General features: G+C 37.3%; 1 protein-coding gene across 4 annotated transcripts in view; it reads left to right on the top strand.

Moving 5' to 3' along the window:
* Positions 1-16,798, top strand: part of NDFIP2 (Nedd4 family interacting protein 2) — a 47,164-nt gene that overhangs the window by 1,800 nt on the left and 28,566 nt on the right. Inside the window, exon 2 of one of the 4 annotated variants that reach the window (XM_074859436.1) lies at positions 14,590-14,674. The exons of 2 other annotated variants lie outside the window; for them this stretch is intronic. In XM_074859436.1, coding sequence (XP_074715537.1) covers positions 14,669-14,674 — 6 coding nt within the window. In that variant the 5' untranslated portion in view covers positions 14,590-14,668. Of the gene's footprint in view, positions 1-7,722; positions 7,798-14,589; positions 14,675-16,798 lie in introns of all 4 variants that reach the window. One more of the 4 variants, XM_074859437.1, reaches the window with a different exon arrangement.

The raw sequence follows: 16,798 nt of genomic DNA, 5'->3' as shown, positions 1-16,798 counted from the left end.
TCTTAAGAGCCTACAAACACTTCTCTTCCCTGAGGCCTGAAGTAACCTGGGTATGTTTTAAAAGGCCTTAAAAGTATATGCTGTTAAACCTCAGACAAATATAAGAGAAATTTTAATTCCATTACTTAAAGGAACAGAAAAAAAAATGGTAAGATGAAACAAAGAAATAATTTGCCTCTTTAATATTTTTGTTACATTCAATTAGGAACTTCCAGCGATGGTGCTGGTGCCAGCTTTGGGTAAATGCTCTCTGGTGCGGCCTTCCAAAAGGGCTAATCTTAATATTCAACAGCAGGAGTTGGCCTACTCAGTTCCCTGTGGATATTAAACTTTGTGATAAATTTGTGCCACTGAATTTTGTTATGGAAGTGTTCTCTGAAGCCTTCACAATTACAGCACGTTAAGTTCCATTGAATTTGTTGTAAGTCACGATCAAAGTACTATCTTAACCTCTGATGTACTCTGGAATTTAAAATATGACCTTACTGATTACTGTTCCATGGGAAAGAGCATGTTGTTTTATCTTCTCTCTGTTGTATCTGACTGCTAGACATTGAGATTTTTGTAATGTTATTTACTTACTGTGTTGGGTTAGAGAATGAAAGGAACAAGGCAATTGCAGATGTACTTAACTAGCACCTGATTATTCAAGCATGTGATCTTAAGTGTTATGATGTATTTGCTTACATAATGGCTGTGATGGGTAATAAGCAATAGATCATTGCAGATTTTATGGTTGTGTCCTAATTTTTACAGACAAAATATAGAAGGAAAACACGTCTTAACGTGGCTAATGCAACATTAGTTTTTTGAACGTCCCACTCCTTAGTGCTAAGCTTATGAAATCTGACCAGTTCTGCTATGCTCGCTGTCTCTTTTTTTTTTTTTTCATGAAAAAACAGGTTTTTTTCAATTGAACCCATTCTGCCTTTACTTCTAACTGATCTGTTTTGCTCTATTCAGGGCAAGTTCTCTTCTAAATAGAAAGAATTACAGGCATACATTATTATAGAAAGAATTACTGGCTTGCATTTCCGTTCCTGGCAATGACAGTAGCACTTCAGCAAAGTTGAAGGAGCTGTCTCACTGCTGCCTCTTTTTATTTGTGGATTCTTCAAATATGTTAAACAAAAAGACTTTAAGAATGGCAGGCAGTTTAGTTTTGAGCTTTAGCACAAGCCAGTTTTATGTCATCTTATGAAACAGAATATGTCTGATCATAAAGCTAACCCTCAGCTTCTCTTGTTTATCTCTGTCAGAAATAGCTTCGTTCTGCATCTTATTCTTTCTTCAGTGAGTCTGTGTTTTATTTAAAAAGCAGTTTAAAAATGTTCAAACCAGGCAACAGTTAGAAAGCCAGTACTTGAAATTGCAGCAAAGTAAGCGTTGTGAGCAAAGAGCAGGCGGTACATCAGCATTACATAACTATCTGCCATGGGCATGTGTGATTTATACTGCTTTCTGCCCCCTCCTTTTTTGTCCTTTCTTCATAGGGCAAAAAGAAAACTAATTGATGGGTAAGAATTTGTCATGCTTCCCTGCAGGAATATGACATCAGAAGTAAATTAGCCAACCTTTGTTGTCTTGCTTTACTTCCTTTTTTTTCCCTTAGTCACTTGCATGTTACAATCCTGTTGGTAAACGTGTCTTAGATTTTACATTCATTACAGATATAGTCAGTTCAGTTGTGTTGTTTCCTTATTGTTGTTTTTTTTTTTCTTTTTCTTCCCCTATTCTGCTTGTTGTTGATGAGGGGACTGAGGCATCAACTTTAGGAAAATTATAATAAAAATTCCTCAGTGATCATTCATCTGATTCTTTTTACCTACTAGCTCTTTGTCATCTGACCTTAATTTGTGCATTACTGTCTTGTCTGAAATGTCTGCTCCTAGTCCAGCTTGTTTGCAGAAAAAATGATTTGAATGATGCTTTGTGAATCTCTACTGGAACAAAGAAAAAGAAATGCACCCATTTTCTGCAGTGCATGATACTGGCTGAGCAGCTAAGTATTAAAGCTAGAGATTGCCTTTTTTTTTCTGTGAACTGTGATTTTCCAGGTACTTGAGTCATGAGGGAAGACTTCATGTGCATATGAGTGGTTTAGGCACAAAAATCGCATTCAAGGGTGCAGGACTTAGATGCTGAACTGCTTGAATGATAATCAATTTGCTGCTTCCACCCTGCCCCCCTCCCCCCCCCCCACGGTCTTTCCTTATTAAAGCTTTGGGTTATCAATCTGGGATCAGGTAGTCATCAGTCTTTGACTTACGGAGTGGTAAGAGCTAGACAGGTAAGTGGTAAAATGAGTAGTTAGCAAACTGAGACATATGGAGCCAAGGGCAGCAGTCCCCATGGATGTCAGTTTAGCTGTCACTGAACTTGCCATGCCACTGTAGCACCTGCTGTTGGTGGGATTTGTAAGTGATGTGTGATGTGAGACTCTGAGACATCAGCCTGCTGTTGTACAGCACTATGCAGGGATAAGGAAATTTTTTTTTTAAAAAGGCATGTGAATCTTAGATGAATGCAAGTTGTGTGTGTTTTTTAGAAACAGGGTTAAGAGATGAAAATTGCTGTTCTAAGCACTTTATTCCAATCCATTTGTCTGCATAATGCTACATGTTGTGAATAGTTTTAGTTATCCCAGATGAAGCTTAATTTTCTGTATCTCTTAACTCCATTGTTATCGACTCTTTACTCTCACAATGTTATCTGGTTAAAAACATTAATCAAAGTCAAGTTGTCTTTGTAGGTCTCAAACACGTGTGAGTCAACCTACACAGGAAATGTGCACAAAGAAAAAATCTCTTCCTCCTTCCTTTCTTTTTGTGGGACTAAGCCTAATAGTGGTTGACAAATAAAACCCCAAATATTGTTTATTCTACACCTTTGTTATAAGACCCCTAGCTTATATCTAGCATACTTTCTACAGTATTAATTGTCTTTGGAGAACTCTTATGTAATTGGTGTTACTGAACAGACCGAGCTAGTTTACGTTAGGGAAATTCTGTTGCTTTCCACCGATCTGGTGGTGATGTCGTAACTGGAAGATAAAATACTGCATCTAGGGGACTGTTTATAATACTGAAAAATATTGAATGAAGATGCATTAAGTGATAAGCATTACTGTTGCTTGCTTGTGGCGGTTGCACTGATGTTTTTAGTGATACGAACCTCTTAATCATTGAAGATAAAATTTTTCAGTGCACTGGCTTTTTACATGTCAAACACCTAGCATAGACCTCTAATAGTTTAGAAGGGCAAATGAGGATTTTCTGAAATTAGGTAAATAACACTTTCAAACAATGGGCTGTCCTTGCATCTTAATTGGTTTTTTGAATTTAATAATAAACATTTTAAAATTTGGGTTTATTTCTGTAACATTTTTACCTGTGATAAATGTGTCCATTAAACATAATGGATTTTTCTTGAAAGAATAGCTTTAATATTTTTATAAACACTTTTCCCTATTTTTGTGAAGAATCTTGCCACAAATGAAGAAGAAAAATTATAAATGTTTAGGTATGTTTGCGGATACAGTAGTGATGCAGCTTAAAAAGTAGTATATTTTACATTTTCTTCACTTTTCAGTTAAGTTTCTAAATACTATCATGTTTTACATGAACAAGGAAATAAACCTCAAATCTCTTTGTATGTTTTTCCTAAGTCAAGGTGATGAGTTACTGGATAGGTACAATCTTCTCTGTCTATTCCCTTTTGTAAATTTAAAGGGAGGTGGTTTAACTTTGTGTATTGCCATCACAGTCTGGTTTTTGTATCTCTTTCAGAGGGCGACAAATACAACACCCAGCTTTGCAACTGATTCACATGAAGAAATGCTGGCTCACTGGTACAGCAGGAGTGACAGTGGTTACAATGGCTTTCTAGTTTTTATGTGGGCACAGGTTGTGGCATGTGGGCAGTTTTCTTCTTGGCATGGGCACAGAGGGACATAAGGTAGTTTGCACACAGATTGGTTTAGTTATATAGGGCACCAGTTTTACTGTACTGAACAAAATAAAATCAGTATTAAAAACTAGCAAAATGTACCTGGGTTGCTCCACTCGGGTTTTTCTCCAAGGGTCTTGGTAGGCCAAAATTTAAGATTGAGTCTGTATGAGAGTAGTGCAGGAGGAGAGAGTAGGAACAAGACTGTCCTTTCTGGTGGCAGCAAGCTGTTGGAATGGCTAAGCCTGTCTTGTGAAACTGTGGGAGTTTTAGGTTCCTGAAAGATGCACAAACCCAAAAGAAAGATGTACCTGATCTGTGTGGTGACACTAAGTCAGGTAATGTAAAAGGACAGCTTCAGGCTGTGGCATGCATACATGCCACATCTAGTAAGTCTTCTACTAAAAAAGGCGGAAGTTCAATAAGAGGAATAAAATGCATTCAAATAGCAGGGTTCTCAGCAGAAGTCAGCTGTGATGTGGCCAAGCTAGATGTTCTTTTCATGCTACTTTAAAAAAGAGAAACTCTTAAGCACTCTTTCAGCTTGTTCATATCTGAAAAATGTGGTAGGAACCACACCAGGATAATCTCAGAAATCAAGCACTACATTAACACAAAATATTAGTAACAGTCTTCTAGACGGGGAAAATCAGGTGCTTCTGACAAATGGCTAATGCTAGCCTTATTTTGAAACTTTCTTCCTTGAAACAGTGTTGACAAAACAAGGAGGATGTGGCAACTGGTAATGTCATCACACCTAACTTTGTGAGACCTCAGTGCTCAGTTTACAGTCATAGATTTGAATGTTGCGTTCAGTTTCATAGCCTCAAGCCTCCTTCTAGACTTCATGTGTGTCAGCTACTTTGGAAAGGGGAATGAACAAATGGATGTATACCAGTACACCCACATTAGACAAGCCATTTTCAAAGGGAGAAGAAAAGTAATCCTAAGAGATTATGAGTAGAAAAAAGAATGAAAAAACTGGCAACTCCTTAGGTTGGAGAGGCACTACCAACTCTTCCTACTGAAACTGAGCTATTGAACAGCCAAGACTGTGGGGTTGAGCAGCCTCAGGCTTAGGTCTCCCACTTCTTGGACAAGTACTGTCACAGCTAGCTGATTTTAGTTAAATGGGCACCCCCTTTGCCAGCTGTGTTTTTAATGAAAATGACTAACAACTTCTGTTTTGTGCTGAAGTCATTTCAGACTTGTGCTGTGAGCCCTGGCTGTGTGTGTCAGGATGTGGATGCCTTACAGCTTTGAGATTTACAGTGAAAGTGGAAAAAATATTTCCATCTTAACATTTAAGTGTATTCCACTTAAGCATTGTTTCCATTATCGTAGGCTAATAATAGCCTAAAACTGATATAGTTGAACTTACTCCTCAGTCACTCTATAGCCAAAATACTAGATATTGAGTCACCCCCTAACCCCATCCCTGGCCTTGCCTCCTCCAACTCTGTTTGGAGTGGACAGAATGATTTAAAAAAACAAGCTTCCAAACTTTGAGTGGTGTAGACACAACAAAATCCCATCAATAACTTGTATGTTACTTTATTTCTGTTTGTAATCCCATTTTTCTTTTTTTTTGAGTTACTGTTCAAGGTGCTTGGCAGAGATTTTTCATCTTCCTTCTTGTAAAACGTGGCTTTCCAGTAAAAATTGAAGAAAAATTTTGGTCTCCAACTATTGTATGGTAACTTAACATATTTGCAAACATAGTTTGTCCATTTTAACTTCGCAAAAGGTAAAATATTGTTCAGTAATCCTATTAATGTTGACTGATAATTGTTGTAGGAGAGGTCAGAATCATATCCTTGGTAAAGATGTATATGTAGTTTGAATTTTTGAACATGTGTTTGCTTTTCTCTGATTAATCTGAAAAGGTTACATAGAGCAGCCTTAAGGAAAGGTTATTGACCTTATCAGTTATCTCTGCAGAAAATGAGGTGGTTTGGATTTCTCTTTTTTTGTAAAGTAACACAAGTTCATGTTTAAGAATTGCTTTGGTAACGGTTAATGTAGTTAACGTGTCTTCCTTGAGGAGTGAGTGATGCCTTTGGTGAAGCATAAGATGGTTGGGATAAGAGTCCTGGGTGATACTGAGGCCAGTTGTCCATTTTGATCATGGTACTTCGAATCAATTGTCACATTTTGGAATTTAAGAGAAACAGTACTTAAAGTATTTTTAAGGAATGCACTCAAGCATTAAGACTTAATTGAAACTCCAGAGTTGTGGTCACAAAACTGATTTGCATCAAAAGTATAGAATAAATGATTAGGAAAAAGATTTGCATAAGCTGTTTATTCTTAAAAACCTGTTCCCAATTCTAGAATGAGAGCGCATAATTTGAACAAATGAGCAGGCCACTAAAGCCCTGCAGTGCTGGGCCACCGCTGATGATGAGTGGTGCAGCCTGTGTTCCTTTTTCCCATACCTCAATGTCTGCTACTTTTTTGTTTTTAAATACTCCCTATGGTTTAGAGGTAGCACTAGTTCGATCAGCTGCTCTCTTGTGAAGAGGTGAGCTTCCTGGACTGCTGGGTTTTTTTATTGTTTTGTTTTTGTTTAGCTGCTTTATAATCAAACAGCCTGCTGGAAAGTGCTTGCTTCCAGATGTGTGCATCATCTGTCTAGCAACTGAGAGGTCCAGAGAATTGTCCTTTGGGCCACATGTTTTGTAGGTTTTCTTTAAAACGCTTGGTCGGCGCTCTGTAACTCTTAACAGTAGGGTTGAAAAAACTTGACACTATCTGTTGAGACATAAACATGCGTTCTTTAAAGAAAGGGCCTTTAATGTTCATTGCTGGTGTGAGTTGTGTTTGTCTTTGCTACTAAATTTTATTAAAGCTGAGTCCCATAGTGGACAGAAGAGGAAGACGACCACAAATCAAAAGGAGAGCCTTTTCAGTAGAGCCTGTTCTTCTGCATGCAATGTACAATAAGTGTGTTCAGCTGGTCGTGTATGTATGTGGGGTTTTTTTGAGCTGTTGAAATTTCTGTCTGTATTATCTCTGTAAATTGAGGAGCTTGAGTACTCCATTTCCAGTTACTAAGAAAGTGAGTTAAGCTGAAAGTCAGGCACGATTGACCTGCTAATAAGAATAGAGTGTTTGCTCTTATTGATTAATAATATCCTCTGATTTATATTTTATTTAATTAATGATTTCATTTTGGTCTACTCTATACTGTCAAGTAAGTGTTATTCTGTACTGTCGAAACTGTTGTGCTTGACTAGCTTTATTCAAGTACACAAGCGATAAAACCTCTGTGTTGTCAATCAAGTTGAGACACTTGAAGTTTTTCTTAGAGTTTTCCTGCAGAATTTTCAAGGCCACTTACTTACATGTGATATAGGAGACACAAACTTGAGTCCTTTTTTTTCCTACTTCTCTCAAATCAGGGACTTAAGGTGTAGCTGTGTGCTGCTTCTGCACTTCAGTTTCCATGATACTTCTTCAGGAAGAAACTCCTCTTTTTCTTTATACCTCCCCTTGTAAAATGAATTTGCCATTTGTGGCATCCTCCTGCATTGTCTTCGTTAGGAAGCTTTGTGTGTGAGCCTTCCTACTGTAGTTGGGCCTTAAAGCGGAACATGCATAGTATAGTTAGAGAAATATTTAGCTTTTTCAATCAACAAGGAATTTTTCAGACTAAATTTTTCAGACTAAAATGGAAGCTGGAACTAACTGTTGAATATTGAGTTTGGTCTTGGTGACAGTCCTATCCATTTCCTAATTTTACAGTCTCTTCTATTCCCTGTACTTTTACAGTTTACGTGTTTCGTATTCTGTATGACTTTGGAGTGACCGGGATCTACTTTCTGTACCAATTCTGTAAAGCTGATGGTAAGTAAAGATAGGACCTTTTGACTTGCAGTTCTTGGAGCTGCCACTGATGGTTTGCTGAAGCTGTTGGTTAGTAGCAGCTGCCAACAAATCCTGTTGAAACTTTGTCCATCATTGGGAAGACAGTGAGAATGAACAGGAAGCATCATTGTATGAAACCTGGGGCCTGCTCCCATGTTGGGTACTGTACACAGTTTTGGTCTCTCACAAGAGGAGCCTAGAGGAGCTACAGAAGGTAGAGAGGGAAGCAGACTTTTTTTTTTTTAAAAGTGGCATCTGAAATGGGTGGTGAGAGTTGGAAGCGATCAGTGCTTACAAAGTCACCAAGGCAGTGGATAAAGCAGTTGTGGAGCTGTTATTCACCGAACTGTGCAATGTTAAAACTGGAGAGCGCTCACTGAAGTTTGGTTTAAATCATGTAAAAGAAACTACACAAGGAGAAGTGACCATCAGTAGTTCGTTAATACACAAGATCATTGAGGCAGATAGTACTAGCAGATACAGGAACACAAATTCACACACATCGGATCCATAAGAGATGCAAATGGAATAGACAGAGATGTGCACTTTACCAGCCATAATACAACAGCTGTGAATGTTGGTGGAGTCTTGAGAAAAATGGATGGCAAGTAAGTGACTAAGGCTCGTGTGCTGTCCACGGATTTTCTGATGATTGTGTTGGAGACAGAACACTTCCTTAGCTGGTCTCAGGTACATACTTTTGTTTTATTAATGAGTCTCTTCTAACTAGAAAGCATTCATGGTGGAGAGCCTCATTTTGTACTTTGTTTATAGAATCTAAACTGGTTCCTCAAGCAGTTTCTGCGTTACCATTTGACAAATAGAAGGCTACATGGTAATCGTTAGTAACTTCTAAATTCTAGAGTAGATTAGAGTTGCAATACCTCATTAAGTACAAGCTTTAGAGTAAGCTTTCACCAACTTTTTTTTTTGTAGAAATATTTTTTTTTATACTTGTGCTTGAAGATTTGAAAAATGTTGGTCCCAGCCACAGTCTTTATTAGTATTAGAGACATCAGGTTTTTGTTGACAAATTTCATGATTAATTCTTATAATGATGCAATAGGAAAAACTCTTGGAAACTATGCCCAATTTAAAATTTTATAAAAAATACGAAGCATGTATCTGTTTGGATCATACCAAAATTCCAGTACTCAGAATTATTTCTGAATAATTATTTAGTAGAGAATAAACCTGAAAAAATAAATCAAGAGAAATGGATATATTTTAAAGGATAACTCTACACTTCTAGTAGCATTATTTCAGAATATTTACTTTTAGAAGAGTTCTCATATTGACACATGGTAAGTTACTGTCCTTTACTAATAGCTCTACTTTTGCTATTAATGTGGGGGATGGGAAAGAATAGATGTCTTAGAAGCCATAGGGAACGAATGTAAATGTATATGTTGTGCTCTTAAATGTGTAATTAATTACTTAAATCTGGATTATCCACAAAAAATGGAAGAGCAAGTAAAATGTTATATGTAAAGTAGCTGTTGGGATGGAGAGTTATAGATCTATATCTATATATATCTAGCTACACACACATTACATATATATATATAATTTTTTTTTTTTTTTCCCTTCACAAAATCCTGATCACCATTGTTGTGGGGTTTGGTTGTTATGGGTTTTTTTCTGACATTCTTATAAGCTTCTTTTTTTAAAAAACTTGCAAAATTCGGTATCTTAAAGATCCTAAGTTAAACAACTAAAATCATCTATCACTTAAGTGACATGCATGTAAACCACTTTCACTTGCTATGGATCTCTTTATTTTTACATGAGGAGTCTCACTTTGGCAGAAAAAACATTCTGTTGTAATGTATCTTTTCAACAACATTCAGTATAAGTCTCTTTGGATTCTTTTGCTAGAAATTTGCCTCCAGAGGTGGTGGGTTTCCATGGTACCTAATCCTTATTTAGTAGACACACTTGGTATTTCTACACAGCTGTGGAATGGCAGCAATGGACTTCTGTTCTGCTTTCCTGCTTCTAGTGCAGATATTATACCTTTGACCTTCTAACATACTGACTACTGTTGAAAACTTTCTGCAGAGGTGCATCAAGGAAAAAACCCAAACCACTGTCATGAAGGGCTATTGTTAGATCTGGGTATGTGATAGTTGCTGCTTGTCAAAAGATGGCATGGTGGGGAAAAAAATGGTGGGGATCTGTTTTGTGCAGTTGGGAATTCTGATCAAATTTGATCACTTAAATATATAAAAGCAAAAAGTATCTGAAAGTTGCTGGACTTCGGTGTTTTACTGGAGTGTACTGAAATGCCTTTTAAACTTAATTGCTTAGTACTTTAGTAGAGTGTTTGTTAATATGAGGGCTCCCCAGTGTCTAGAGGATAATGTTTCTCTGGAGTGTTGTGGCTGTGGCCAGGGCTGTGGTTCAGGAGAGGGGTGCGTTTGGTGCTGAACTGCAGATAGCTGCGTTCCTACTAGCTGGTCTGCACGGGTTTGTGTTAGGTTGGTGTTACAACAGGAATTTGAAGAAAAAGGAGTGATCTTGTAAACTACCTTATTGGTAGAGGATGAAAACTGATACTGAGGAGAAAGCTAGTAAGTTAAAATACGATGTGGTGGTGTGGTTTCTTTTTTCCTCAAGAATACTTATATTTTACAAAATTGTGAAATATTTCAAAGGCCATTGGGGATATGTGTTTTTCCTGATAAACAAGAAAATTAAAACATTTATTTTGCAGAAGGATTTATTTATCGCTTCAGCTCTTGTAGTTCTTATCTAAGTGTAATATGGATTATTGGTTTCAGTTTTGGTTGTTCAGTGGTTACCAGTGACCTAAATTAGGGCTGATTGATTTTTAGGGCTGATTGATTTTTAGCACTTGAATGGTGTTTATGGGTTAACTGTATAGGTTTTATGTTTTCTTTCTAAAAATACAAAAGTAATAGTAGATGGTGTGAGCTGTTGAGACTATTATGTGTCATTCAGAAACAACAGAGATGGGTAAACAGAGGTCAAAGCTGTCTCCGACATTGAGTATTTTTAGAACAGGTTCAGAATTAAATTTTATTACAAGATTTCCTTTTGTTTTTTTCCCTTGAAAATCCCAAGATTAATATTCTGCTATTTGCAGATGAATAAACCTATTTTTAGACTGCTGAAGCTGGAAAAACACAAAATGTGGTTACAAAACAAGCATTTAATACACAGCCTGTATTTGTTCAAGTGAAATTATTTTTATGTAGGTAGAGAATTCTGCTTTCAAGTCTCAATCTCAAGCCTCATTTGTAGGGAACAGTTCAGTACAGATTTACAAACTGCTATGAGTAGGCAGGTATAAAAGGCATTTTGAATTTTTCAGCAAATGAAAATACCAGGTGTAACACAGAGCTGATAAGCTTCCTGAAAACTTAATGAAGATGATAGCAGTTTTCTTTTTAACCTACTGTTGGTTACAGCTCTCATATTTACTACAGTAGAATTTCCATGGAATAAATACCTGTGTAGCAGTATGGAAGATGTCATGAATCTAATGTAGAAATGTTGGAATACTTTTTGTGCATTGCACTGGCAATTTTGAGATGAGTCTTTCATGCCTTTCCCTCCAGCACTAGAAGCTGCAGTAAGTGGATATTTTTGGCTGACCTTTAGTCATAGACTGAAAAACTGACTGTAGAAGACCCAAGTGTTAACTTCAACAAAGTGAAGATGATGAACCTCTGTTGCTAGGAGTGTTGCTTTTTGTGGAGGGTGGAGGAAGTGTACCAACTGACTGATTTTCATATAGAGGTTGAACTTGCATGGTCTAGTTAGTTGTCTCCACACTTAAAGGAGAATATTAGGTCCAGCGTTATGGAGTTTCTATGCATTGTGTTTGTTTGAATGCAGTTTGAAAGAACCCATGAACTGATTGGTGTGAGGTCAAAACTGGAGAAGCCAAGCTTCTCAAGAAATGTAAAATCATTGGAAAGGCTAGGAAGGAGGACACATTAAAAGTGCTCCTAATTTACAGTTGCTAGTGAGAATGGTGTGAAGCTCCATGGTGCCCCAGGCAGAACCATCACTACTAAAACACAAAAGCTTACCTAAAAGTTAAGCTTTGTCAAGATGAGCTGGTAATAAAGTTATAAAAGGAAATGGGAAAAGAAAGCTGACTACTTGTTTGTGGGTTTGGTTGGTTTTTTTTTTTCCCCCCTGCATGGCAGTATCCTCTGCATAATTTTATGCTGCACTAAAAAAAATATATAAATAGCATGAAAATAGTGTATGTTTCTAAAGGAGGTCTTTTAAAGTGCTTGCAGTGTTCTGTTGGAGTTAATTATATTGCAATAATTTTATAATGCACTGATTTCTGTAAATCATATTTTGGATGGGGAAAATGGGAAAACATCAGCCTTTGAAATGTGCATAAAATCAGGTAACAGAAATAGTGAGTGTGCTGTTTGTGTGTTACACTATGAGTATGACTAGAACTAGTGTGTGCTGCTTCAATGTACTTTTGTCAGAAAATATTGTTCTAGTCTTGTGTATGTATGCTACAGGTGACATAAGACATTTTATTACATACTTCTCCCCTGAATTTTTTTTTTTTTAAATTTGGAATATTATAATAACTTGCCTGTATTGCCACTCTTGTAATATCAATCAGTTCATCACAAATGAAGCAAACTGTTTATCCAGACAAGCAACCTTCTGTAGGTCAGACAAAATTCCTATTTGCAGGTAAATGAAAAGTATTAAGTAAAGAACGAGATGTTCCTCCCAGTTTAAGTTTTTATTTTGAAAAGCTGAAAGAGTAAATGCATGCGCATCAGTCCACTCAGTGAAGGCTTCTGTACTAAGCACTTTCTTGTGGTTCATGTTCTTTGTAGGGTGTCAGCTGATTTCAGGCATTGCATCTGATGACTTTGAAAATAATTACACAAGCTAACAGACTTGAGGAAATAAATTGCAGGAGGAGATGCAGCACTTATAAAGGTAGCTGTAATTTCCACAGTATTTTGGTGCTGAAAGGTCTGACATAGATTTTAACTTCTGAAATGAAATAGTGAATCATTGTTTTATAGAGCTTCTCGGGGAAAGAAGCTGAAGATAGTATAGGGTAGAAATCATATGAAGGAAACAAATGTTTTTTCCTATACTATACGCTCTTCAGTAGTTAGCATGAGATTTTGAGTCATTGGTGTCAGATGAGCTGTTGCTCCTCGATTGAACGTTGAATTTTAAATTTCCTAACACAGATAGATCTTGAGAATATGAGCATGATGACTTTTGAGCCTGTAATGTACTGTAGTTTCAGGGCTGTGAAAGCAGGAATTGAAATATTTGTATAAACAGTTTAAGAGTAATATGTCTAATAACAAAGTATTCCCTTTTTTTAATTGTAAATCTCCATATAGCCAACCAGATACCCTGTGTACAGACTGAGATGTGAAGGAAAAAAATGGTTTTGTGTCCTGCTTTTAAAATGTGAGGGTGGGGGGCAGGTGAAGGTACTAATTTACAGTTGTCTGTACCTTAATAGGTCTTGGCAATTGTTTTGACCATAATCTTGGCAAAAGCAGCTGTATTGCTTACTACCATGTAATAGTTCACTGGGGGCTTGGGAGGGGGGACTGGGATGGTGAACTTTGAGTTGTCCTTAATCCTTTAATTAAAAAAGTGGGCAAAATAATCTTACTATTGGAAAAAAAAAATCTTAGATACAATTTCTATACTTTTAATATTAAATGCTGTTTCAGGTAACACTTAAGTACATAGCATAAGTAATGCCTTGAAACAGACATTTTCTGTTCCCTCCTGAGTGTTTTTAGCTTGGTTTCTATGGCAATCAAACCTATGCAGAGTGTCAGGCCTCTTCTTCCCCTGTCTCCAAAAATAATTTCTAAATTTACCAGCTAGTATGTGCCAAAATTAAACGGGAAGGGGGAGACTCAAAGGTAGTCAAATTCCTGCTAGCTTCAAGCAAACTGGTGACTCCACAGAGGAGAATCAGTGCCCTGTGAAAACAAGGCAGAGTTGCTACAAGTCAAAATGATATACCCACTGCTGTCTACCCTACTGGCATAGGCAGAATTTCCAGTTTGCTGGGGCAAGTTCTGCTGCAGTTCTGGGGTTTTATTGTTTTGTTTTGGTTTTTACCCCAGTGGAGTCCCCTGAGAGGAGCTGAAGTTACTGCCTTGAGGAGAGGCTAGGAGACAGAACACTTGAACAAAAACTCATTTCTGTTCATGAAACAACTTGTGTTTATTATTCTAGGTGTAAACACTCAAGCTGCTTAATCCACATTTTGTGATCTTTATGATGGGGTGTTCTGTAAGGAGTCTGTTTTATGATTTTTCTTTAAATTGCTGTATTAGGATAATCTTGATGCCTTTCAGAATTTCAGAAAGGTTTGTATAGTAGAAGACAGGATAAACAGAAATGCTTGGTCCCTGAGTATGAGCCCTACAAAATAAAGACCTTTTGAATGCACTAAATGGCATAACAGGACTGTCTTGTATGGAGCCCTTAGGATGGAATTTTTCTGTTTTCTAATTGCAGTTGCTATAACAATTGAATGACTTGTTAACTTGGTCTTTGAAGGCAAGAAGTCTCATGTGCATGTTCTCTCATCCTTATGTTACCACCGTCATTTGTAACTGTTACTAAATTACAGATAATTTGGAGAAAAGTAACTTTCAAGAAAGCCTGTAAAAGACACAAAATTAATTTCCTCGGTAATGGCAGAGTGGGTTTTGAGCAGTAATATGCTCTCTAACCAATGAGCTGCTGTGGATCTCTGTGTGTCTTCAGGATAGTGACTGCACATACTCTGGCTTGGTCGGGGAGAAAAGTTGCAGTGACTGAAGTGGAGGGCGAAAGGAGAGGAAGAATGGAGGTAACAGACAGAAATTCATTAACTAGACTTCACTTCTTCTCCTGCTCATAGACCACATTGTTGTGGTGGGGTAGTCAGAACTACACACACATCCCAAATGAGGGTGGGTGTACCAGCCATTAGTGTAAAAGCATGCCAGTAATGTTCTGTTACTTGTCTCATTGCTAATCAAATGACAGTTTTATTTAAAAATGGTTTTATTTTAGCTGTATCCATTGCAATACTAGATTTTTCTTGTGAATGATTGTACTTAATTTAGAACCATAACATTTGTAGCTCTCAGGCTGTTTTTCTGACCTGCTCAACCTTTTTAGAGAGCTTTGTCTTCTCACTTGCTTTCTGTACCCCTAAATATATTAGGTTATTTTGAAGTAGTGTTGTTTTCTTTGGGCTTAACTGCTCTAAATGGCTATACATATTTCTCAGGTTGCTACTTCCTCTGGATCACTGATTAGCCATTAAATGACCTGATTGCTCAATACCCAAAAACCCTCACTAGCCTCTATCAGTTCCGTTGAAGGTGACTTCTTCATAGTAGATGCTCGTGTGTGTATTGTGGCCTGTGTGTATATATATACACTCACATATGTGTGTGCATATATGTGTAGTTTATATGTATAGGTAAACCCTTTAAGCTATAGTTCTTTGAGTACAGTATTGGGAGGGACTCCTGAAAAATGCTTTAGCAAGTAACTTCATCACTTGTCCTAATTTGACACATTTTAAAGAGAAGAGTGTGGTAGAAGCCATATGAAAACTGCACAAAGTTGTTCTGCTGTGCTAACTTCTCTTGAAGAATTTTCTGTTGAGCTATCTTTCCAATTTACCTGCCTACTGTTGAAATGTCTTCCATGCTTGTAGTTCCTGGTGTTATCCTTAGTTTTTAATTAACCTGCAGAACTTGAATATGAGCCAGCAGTGTGCCCTTTCCACAAAGAAGGCTAGTGGTATCTCGGTCTGCACCAGGTAAAGCATTGCCATTAGGTTGAGGGAGGTGACCCTTCCCTTCTGCTCAGCACTGGTGAGGCCTCTGCGCTGTCCCCAGGTCTGGGCTCCTTAGTATGGGAGAGACGTGGACATACTGAAGAGACTCCAATGAAAGGCCACTAAGATGATGAAGGACCTGAAGCATCTCCTGTGAGGACAGGCTGGGAGACCTGGGACTGTTCAGCCTGGAGCAAAGAAGGCTCAGGGGGGGATCTCATCAGTGTCTGTAAATACCTGCAGGGAGGGTGCAAAGAGGACAGCGCCAGGCTCTTTCCAGGGGTGCCCAGTGACAGGACCAGAGACACTGGGCACACACTGAAACACAGGAGCTTCCCTCTGAACATCAGGAAACACTTTTTTTTTTTTGTTGTTGTTTTGTTTTTGTGTGGTGGTTTTTCCTTTGGTTTTTCCTCTTTAGCTAAAATAGTCAAAAATACCCTCTCTAAGAAAAAATCCTAGTTGGTGGATCCGAATTCCAATTTTAGTTGACATTCTTGCTTACCCAGTTTCTATTTCTGTATATGCTTAACTGGACATGTCATTTTAAAACTGCATTTTAAAAAAACAAACAACCAAGCTAACTAGCAACTTTAAGTTTTATAGGGTAAGGATTCTTTCCAGACTGTAAAGAAAAACAGAATGTTTTGAAAAGTCTTAGAATTTGAGTGGAGAAGCTCTCTGACAAGATGCAAGAGTATAAAAATCACAGTTACCGAAGTAGAAAAGTGTCTTATTTTTTTTCATTTCTTTTAGATTAATACAATAAAACAGTGTTGCTCATCCGTTATATTTTAAAATGTGTTAATAGATTTTATGAATGTATTTAAGAAAAAAAAGTGATAGTGTTAAAATATTTATATAATAGAAAGTATTTTATAGTCAGCATTTTCCCATATAGTAAACACTACAAACCCCAGATTTTATAAGACTCTGTGAACATCACTAATGAGAAGAAATCCATTTCTGGGGGAAAAAGAAAAGGCAGTTAAGATTGTCTTTAGCCATTTGTTTAAACGGATTTAACTGGACTACTTAGTCACATGCTGTTTTGTAAATAGTTTTTGTTTTGCTGAAGAGAAATATTCTCTCTTTTTGAAGATGGTTCTGCAAGTGCTAGGTTGTCATGGAAAGTATTCC

The sequence above is a fragment of the Strix uralensis genome, chromosome 2 (genome assembly GCF_047716275.1).
Source record: "Strix uralensis isolate ZFMK-TIS-50842 chromosome 2, bStrUra1, whole genome shotgun sequence".
Classification (NCBI taxonomy): Eukaryota; Metazoa; Chordata; class Aves; order Strigiformes; family Strigidae; genus Strix; species Strix uralensis.
The sequence above is the reverse complement of the archived record's forward strand: the minus strand, read 5'-3'. Positions and strand labels throughout refer to the sequence as shown.